At 35.3% G+C, this 8,972-nt stretch overlaps 1 protein-coding gene and 1 long non-coding RNA gene across 2 annotated transcripts; one reads left to right on the plus strand and one right to left on the minus strand.

Annotated features, from left to right (window-relative positions):
- Window positions 1–431: 431 nt before the first annotated feature.
- On the minus strand, window positions 432–1,403 carry LOC135638359 (uncharacterized). The gene is made up of 2 exons (XR_010496598.1): window positions 1,292–1,403; window positions 432–1,183 (listed from the first exon to the last, which is right to left on the minus strand). It is a non-coding gene; the product is annotated as an uncharacterized LOC135638359 (long non-coding RNA).
- Window positions 1,404–6,385: 4,982 nt separating this feature from the next.
- LOC135637972 (transcription factor GLABRA 3-like) lies at window positions 6,386–8,731 on the plus strand. The gene is made up of 3 exons (XM_065150879.1): window positions 6,386–7,520; window positions 7,738–8,178; window positions 8,263–8,731. The coding sequence occupies exons 1-3, from the start codon at window positions 6,648–6,650 to the stop codon at window positions 8,332–8,334; spliced, it is 1,386 nt and encodes a 461-aa protein (XP_065006951.1). The 5' UTR covers window positions 6,386–6,647; the 3' UTR covers window positions 8,335–8,731.
- Window positions 8,732–8,972: the final 241 nt, after the last annotated feature.

Genomic DNA, 8,972 nt, shown 5'->3' on the forward strand with positions numbered 1-8,972 from the left:
TGGGAGCAGGAGGGATTTCCTTCACATCTGACCTTTCCTCCACCGCCATGTCTCACTCGATAGAGACTAGGAACATTCGCTCAGACGATGTTCGACATGCCCGCACCAAAAGCACACACTAGGAAGGTTCTCGTATGAGCAAGGCTGAAAGAAGCTGGTTTGCTAGTCCCCAGTCCTCAAGCCCTACAACAGAGGGATGGTGAGATCAACCTAACACAGACCCTCACAGACCTGTTCTGCTCCATCTTCAGAGAGCATTCGTCAACCTTTAATGGACGACCCAGCGCATTCATGATGCCCAAAACCCCTTGTCTACTCCAATACTCCACGGGCAGTCCATGGAGTTGGATCCAAATAGGGGAGGGTTTCAACGTTTCAAATACGAGGTTAAAATTCAGCCACCAAGAAAAGATATGCAAGGAAAGATCACGGATCAGAAGTAAGCACTGAAATCATATCCACTTCAGATTGAAAACGAAACAGAAAGAAGTCATTGGCTAAATCCAAAACTAGAGGCATCGAAGAGACTTTCCACGTTTTGGAAACAAAGTCCCTCAAGATGTGCAGTGGAGGAGAAACTTTTCCACAAGGTTGAAGTCCCAGGGCTGCCTCCACTGCCTCATAATCTTCTCATCGTATCTAACATTGGGGGAGATCTTGATGCAATCAAAAGCAAACGTCGAAAGAAATGAGTAAGAAACGGTATCCTTAGAATGGCCAGCAAGCAGGTCCGTCCAAGATACCCTTTTACCTTCACCTTCACCACCGTGCCAGCAGGAATCGGATGAGGAGGTTCTCCCGTGCCCCCGGCGGACAGAGGACCGAAAGGCAGTGCCGATTCCCTCGCACCAGCAGCAATCGGTTGAGCAGTTTCACCGCCGTTAGGCGCCACCGCTCTAGCAGCATTCAACTGCGCCGATTACCCCGCGCCCCCAACGGACGGATGACTGTGAGACATGCGCTCACCAGCATCTTCTCTAGCGAGAGAAAGGGCGGAAGATCGGGGAACCTTAGAAATAGCGGGCGAAGCTAGGTGGGGAGCCGCGAGCGTAGACGGAGTAGCCGACGGAGGGACCGACGACTGGGGAGCCTCTGTGACAGCCAGCGACGCTTCAGGAGAGCGAGATGCTGACGGCGATGGGGTTTCTCCATCACCCCCCACGAATTCTCAGAGCTTCTCTCTCTAGACAAAATCATCAAGCGACTACATTAAACGTGTGCAATTATGGAACGATAGCAGGTTGTCATAAAAAGGAAGGTAGTGAGCAGTATATTAGATAAGATTCCTCACCTTGGTTTCTTCCTAGACTGCTGTATAGGCGAATGCCATTTAGGAGGCCTATGCCAAGATAACACTACACAAATAAAAGGTCTCATCTTATCAAATATCAATAAAATAGGATGTGCAGACTTTCTACCGAATGGTAGAGCAAAGAGGACTTTTCTTTGGTCCCATCCTCCAGATAATATGGTTGGTGAGATTTACTTTTCGTCTTTGCTTCGTGAATCTTTTTTATCAATTGATTGTTTCATGTGATTTGAGCTTTTTGCCATAATTTCGTGTTAATTTGTTTTGTCAGTGTCTTAGAATGGTACGGTGGATTTTATAATGGTCAAATAAAAACAAGGAAGATGATTCAACCAATAGAACTTGAAGCTGACCAAATGAGCCTTCAGAGGAGCGAGCAACTGAGGGAATTGTATGAATCACTTTCATCGGGTGATAGCAATCAGCAGATGAGAAGGGCTTGTGCTGCATTGTCTCCGGAGGATTTGACTGATGCAGAATGGTACTACTTGATTTGCATGTCCTTCGCATTCAATATAGGACAAGGGTACTCTCTTTTCTTAAAAATCTAAAGTTGTCTTTCTCCCTGTCATTATATCTTTGTTTTATGGTCACTTCAAGATTCTTTTTATTATCAAATGCAATTTATCTCGTATACATGTCATCAGAGTAAAGAAGTTGGCTTTGTATATTTGATTCAAGAAATAAGTCTCTAATTCTGCATGATTCTGCTAATATAAGATAATGATTACTGGACAACTAAGATATCATGATTAATTTCCTCCATCATCATTTTGATGATTAAAGTTGAGACTGGTTCTATCGCGTACCATCTGCATTATCTATTGCTACGATGTTTTAATTGTAAAACTTTTATGGACGAGGTCGTACATAATTATCTCAGTGAAAAATAGTGATGAAGGATTGGATGAGTTTGAATTAGAGTTTTGCCCTTCAACTCTACATGTGATTGAAATTATTCTGCAAGAGATTTTAATTTTGACTAGAAGCTAAGCTATGTATCTCTTTTCTAAGCAACAGACAAAGTTATAATGTTGAGGAAAGTATACTTTCCAAAATATGCTTAAGGGAAACTAACACGGAACACCTACGTGACTGCCTATTTTGTGTCGCTGGCTTTCATCCCTTTATGCTATTTGGTGAATCATTGCTTTCCGATGATTGTGTCTTTATGTCAGCTCTCGACAAAGTATTTCTTACATAAAGTTCATGTCTTCTTAACGTAAGCAAGACCGAGCATTCGTGTGTGCCGTAACAGCAGTATCGGATTATGTCATTTGAGTTTCTTGTATGTTAGATGCACTCTTACTAAAAGTTCACATTATTTTGTTTTATTATTTATTACCTCGTTGGATTTGTTCAGCAATTTGTATCATACTACCTGACCATGTGAAAGCTTTTTTTATGTTAGGAGAAAAAATTAGAGCTACAAAGAATATGATAAGATAAAATATTTTATGTTTTATTATTTTTTTTATATTTCATAGCCTAGCATATATGGAGTTTATAGTTGACATATTATATTCATTATATTAATATGAATCTTTTTTTCTTAAAAATCAATAGTCAATTTGATTTATTATTTTATAGATTTTTAATGTGTTTCACCTCTTGATGTAATAAACTTTTTCATGATATCTTGATAAGTTTAATTCTAATATTCTTTCTCCTTAAATTTATTCTATCTAACTTTTTTTTTAATTATTAAAATATTTTAAATTTGAGAGGTCTTGTGAGTATATCGGTTACTTGTTCACTTGTCTTAATATGAAGTAGTTTCATTTTTTTGTTTTTGATATGATCTCTTATAAAATGAAATCATGTATCGATATACTTTAAGATTCTTAGTTAACGCAATAGTTGATTTGTTATCAACATTAATCTTGGTTAACTTCTCTTGTTGTATATGAAGTTCTTGGAGTAGTCTTCTTAACCATATTACATGACAAACACAAGAAAATACTACTATATATTTTACTTCACAACTTAATAGAGCAACGATATATTTTGTTTTTAAAAACCATATGAATGTAGCCTCACAAAAATAAGAAGAAATGTATAATTTTTACTTCTCTTTGAAATATGTAATCTACTACTTCTCTCTCCCTCTTTGTCATCACCAAAGAGAAGAGAAGGATATAAACCTTAAGTCATGAATACATAAACAGCAAGAAATCAAGATAATGATCAATATTAGAAGAATTCATGCATTTGAAGGATTCAACAAGCCTAATTATCTTCTAATAAAATCAAATTATTCCTCATTCAATGGTTTAGCAAAAATATCTATTAATTGATATTTTGTATTAATGAAATATAAAGATATATCATGATCATTAACATAATCCATAATACATGATATCTAAGTCATGCCATCTGTTCATTCAGTACTTTGTTTGAACTTTCGTCACATCGTCCTTTTCTTTAGTGTATTTTTCGATCCATCAATATGTTGACCTCTCACAACATTTGATTTTTTTGGTGCAATACTTGAACTCTAACATGATACTTTTGGATTCAACATCTGATTATTTTGCTTCAACGACTTGTATTTCTATGATTAAAGTTTCTCTTATCACTTATCGTAAACACTTATTAGTCTATAAACTCATCAATTGATTTCATCATCAAAATTCAAGATTCAATAATCTCAAATACCTTCTTCATAGAGTATTTAAAATCATTAATCATGGAGATACTATTGCTTGTAAAAATTAAATCATCCACAAACAAGTATACAAATAAGATATCTCCATTAGAGTTAAATTTTATATAAAAAGCATGTTTATATGGACATTTAGAAAAAATATTTTAAATAAAATAAGTATATATTCGAGAATTTTATATTTGTAGGGCTTATTTAAACCCATAAAGAACTCTCTTTAACTTGTATGCATTATCTTCTTGTTCATTAATAATTAAACCTATGTGTTATTAAACATATACCTCTTCTTTAAAACCTTGGCAAATGTAACACTTCTAACTCTTGGATTCTATATGCTCCATACTTATTCTGATATAACATTACTAATTCACATTGTCACAAACCTATTAAGCAAATAAACCACACAAGTAATACCATTTTCCTAATATTCTTTAGAAATTCTTCATACGATATTAAGTATAGTCTTATTTTTTCTTTTTGAGACATTATTTTGTTCAGGGGTGACATAGTGAATTGATATAAAATTCTATTATTTTGATAAAAACTTTTACATTCATTTGACATTTGACATGTATTTATCATCACTATCTATTTTTAAATATTTAATTTTACAATTACTTTATCTTTTAACTATTTCTTAAATTCTTTGAATTTACTTAAAATATCTTTCTTTTCTTTTAAGATGTTCTCAACCATAACCTCAGCTTCTTTAGCTAAAATTTTCTCTATCACTTTTATTGTTTTAAAATTTTTGATTAGTTTGATTTTTGTTATATCTTCCTCTTTGTCCATGACCTCTTTCTTTTTAAAGATTTTGATTCACTTTTGTTTTTAAGAGTAAGCTTGATTTGTAATGCTTGCTCTATAGATTTTTCTTCTTCTCTTTTTATAAGCCTTTGTTCATGAACTTCAAGAGAAGTCATTAATTGTTGTAAAGACATTTATTCTAAATCTTTAGACTCTTTAATTGCTATAACAATAAAATCAAATTTTGGAGATCTTAGTATTTTTTTTATTACTCTTTGATTACTTATTTGTTCATCATTTCATCTTATTTGATGAATGATAGAATAATTTTGAGATGTGATCAGACATAGATTCAAAAGTATTTTACTGTAATTTTTCAAACTCAACTCGTAAAATTTATAGATGGAGCTTTTTTCCCTTATCCATACCGCCAAATGCTTTTTGAAGCATTTCCCAAGCCTCTTTTAAAGTATTTGCTGGAGTAATGATCTTGAACATTATATCATCAAACTCTTGGTAAATCATGAATAAAATTTTTTTTCTACTTTTTTTTTTATCTTTGAGTTAGTTTTACACTTTTGCATTCATTTCTCCTTCTTTTACTCGACTTAGTTTAATAAATCTATCTTTTACAAACTCTTATATATCTTGGGAGCTTAGAAGGATCTTCATTTAGATGCACCATATATCGTAATTTTTTTTTATCAATCTAGGGATTTGAAATTGGATGATGCTTGAGGAAAAGGCTATAGCTTAACTTAGCTTTAATACCAAATATTAAACTATGTAGGGAGAAGAGAAACCTATCATAGAAAGAAAAGTATGACAAGATAAAATATTCTATATTTCACTCAAAAACTCTTTATATTTCATAACTCAATAGATGGGGCTTATATATTTCATAACTCAATAGATGGGGCTTCTATGTTTCACTTAAATATATTTCATAACAAGGTACACTACGTTTATTGCATTTAATATAAATCTCTATTTTTCAAGAGACTCTTTCAATAATCATTAGTTAATTTAGTTTATTCTTGTATGGGCCCTTAATATATTTCACCTTGATAATCTTAATTCCAATATATCTTAGTTAAATGTTTTAAGTTGTTCTTTAGATTATATTCATTATATTTAATATCTTTTTTTTTTTTTTCAAAAGACTCTTTCCAGAATCAATCGTAAATTTGATTTATTCTTCTAGGCCTTTAATACGTTTCACCTCTTGATTGATTGAATGAACTTACACCTTTGATAAGTTTAATTCTAACACATGTTAGTTTTCTATTGTTCTTCAGATTGCCAGGTAAAGCATTTGCAGACAATCAACACATCTGGTTGAACGGTTCTCAATTTGCAAATTGCAAGATGTTTTCACGCTCTCTTTTAGCAAAGGTAGTATACCTAACCAGTTAAATTGTCCAATGTTGTAATTAAATATGTAATTAGAACACGAAGCTAAAATTGGCTACTACCTTAATTTTTGATATGTTACTCGCGGAATGATTAATTTGGACCACGTCCCACATCATCTAGAGTGCATCTATTCAGGTACGATTACAGTCTTAGTTTCAAATGACCAATTACACCGTGATAGTCTCTCTCGATAATCTTAAAGTGAAAATATGTCTAGGCGAGCTATGCTTTGATTTGTCATGGTGTCTATTTGCAGACAGTGGTGTGCATCCCTATCATGGATGGTGTACTAGAGCTTGGAACAACTGATCTAGTAAGTTCTATTTGATTGTTCTTATGAAGATTTCAAGTAGGTATTCTGAACTATTATACTTCTCATACAACTATTTCTCCTTTAATTTTATGTGACTTTAGATTTTGGAGGATCCTGCCATCATAGAGAAGATCACAAGTTCTCTCTGGGAGCTACCAAATCCGATTTGCTATGAGCAATCTATATCCGGTCGTCGAATGCCTGAGAACGACGAAGATCATTTATGCCCTAATCTTGATAATAACATAGATGACTGTCTCGACTTGGAGGACCAGAATCTGATCGTTGATCCTCAAACCCAATTGGGCAATGGTCCAACACACATTCCATTTCATTTGTATGCCCCTATCGAACAAACAGAACCAGTCCGATGCAGGGTCGAGGAGCTACATACAAGCATACGTGAAGAACTAATTGTAGGTTCTTCAGATGGCAGTTTAAATGATGGCTGCTCCACGCAAAAGGTAGAAGATGCATTTGGAGTTGATGGGCTAAATGACATATCTCAGACTCAGAGTAGGCAGTTTATAGATGATGAGTTCAGCAATGTCCTACATGGCTATTTGGATTCTGATGGGCATGAACCGATGTCTTTTGTTAATGTTCAGAGAGTTGTCTCTGGCACTGTGGGAGAAAGAAAAAACAACCAGATTGTTGACGGTGTTCAACAGAGAAGCCTTAGCAGGATAGTTCCACTGGATCTTGATGGTGATGATTCACGGTCTGCAAAGGCAGTTGCTGTCATTTTACAGAATTCAAAACATGTAAAACCAGTTTCAAGCTACCCGAAGATTTCTCATAAATCCAGTTTTGCAATCTGGAAAATTGATATGAACCCACCAAAACCATTCACTAGCATGTCTCAGAAGCTGTTAAAGAAACTTCTAGTGGATATAACATGGTTGCATGACGGATGCCCGCAGAGGTATCAAGAAAATGGGATGCAGGAAAAAACTTGCAAGCCAGAGGGAGAGTCCGGTGTACGTCATGTCTTATCAGAGAGGAGGAGAAGAGAGAAGTTGAAGGAGAAATTTCTTGTTTTGAGATCACTTATTCCGTCTATCAGCAAGGTAGTAGAATTAGTTCCTGACGGAAGATATACTTCTAGAGTGGTATCAAATGGTTTTCTCGGTATATTTCTGTTCATGTGAAGTTTCTGACAATTTTTGCCGAATCCAAAATTTTGGTGATAAGCTAGAAATGTTTTGCCTCTTATTTGGGAAAATATATCTTTGACCTTTCACCTTTGTTATAGAATTTAATTTGCTGTAATTATCTTTTTATCAGGTCGACAAGGCATCCGTCCTTGGTAACACCATAGATTATCTGAAAGATCTTAAGAGAAGACTGCTGGAGTTGGAATCCTGCCAGGATTCAGCGGAGCTTGAGATTGCGGAGAGCAGGAAGCATCCTGATGTAGCAAAGCGATCATCTGACAATTACAGGAACAAAGAGATCGTGAATGGCGAGAATTCTTTAGCAAAGAAGCGGAAAGTATCTGACGTCGATAGATCAAATGCCGAGCACCTCTGGATCTTGACCAAGGATAGACCAATCGAGGTAAACGTCACCTTGAAGGACAAAGAGGTTTTGGTAGAGATGCACTGTCCATGGAGGGAAAGCTTGGTGTTCGAGATAGTGGAATCTATAAGCAACCTCCATTTGGATCTGCTCTCGGTGCAATCTTCCACTGTCGATGGCATGCTTTCCCTGGCAATAAAATCCAAGGTTTGGATGCATCCAACAGCCTCACTGGTGGATTGTTCCTGCTGTGTTTTCTAGTTACTGATTTGCTTTTGGTCTCCACTACAGTTTGGAAGCACCAGTGTTGCCTCACCAGGAATGATAAAGCAATCAATTCAAAGAGTGATGGGATTATTATAGCTGGTGGCATCCTCTTCCCTAATGACAGCAGGTCGTTGAGCCCTTACGGATCTTTCTTCAAGTCAACTGAGCACCAGTGTGTGTCACGTAAGTACGTGCAGGTTCTCCTCGATCTTCAGGGAAAATGAAAGCTAATGGAGTACACTCAGGAAGTAGCTTGCAAGGGATGAGCAGTTGGTTATCCCTATTACTCAGAAGATGGATGTAAACATAATTCAGTGGACGAAAAAGATAGTAGAAAACCTAAAGATGTTGACGTCCATTCATGAATCAGCTTGCGAGGGAAGAGCACTTGTCTTCATGGCAATCTATACTGTGGAAAGAACAATGAATAGGTAGGAGTGTCTATGTTGTCGTCGTTGTTCTTAGCACTATGGTTCCTGGTTTAGCATCATGATACTCTCGTGGTTACTGCACAACATATTATTCATTATTTTATGTTCGCCATCAAACATTTTTTTTGGAGTCATTTTGCTTACTTTGTTACTTCTGAGGGAAAAAACAGTATATAGTGGCACAAATAATATGAAAACCAAATTACTATACGAGGATACTAGATAAATTATACATTTTATTATATAGAATTACTATATAAATAATAATGGTTAATTAAACCTTTTAATTAACAAATATTTTTA

This window comes from Musa acuminata, chromosome BXJ3-5 (assembly GCF_036884655.1).
Source record: "Musa acuminata AAA Group cultivar baxijiao chromosome BXJ3-5, Cavendish_Baxijiao_AAA, whole genome shotgun sequence".
Taxonomy (NCBI): domain Eukaryota; kingdom Viridiplantae; phylum Streptophyta; class Magnoliopsida; order Zingiberales; family Musaceae; genus Musa; species Musa acuminata.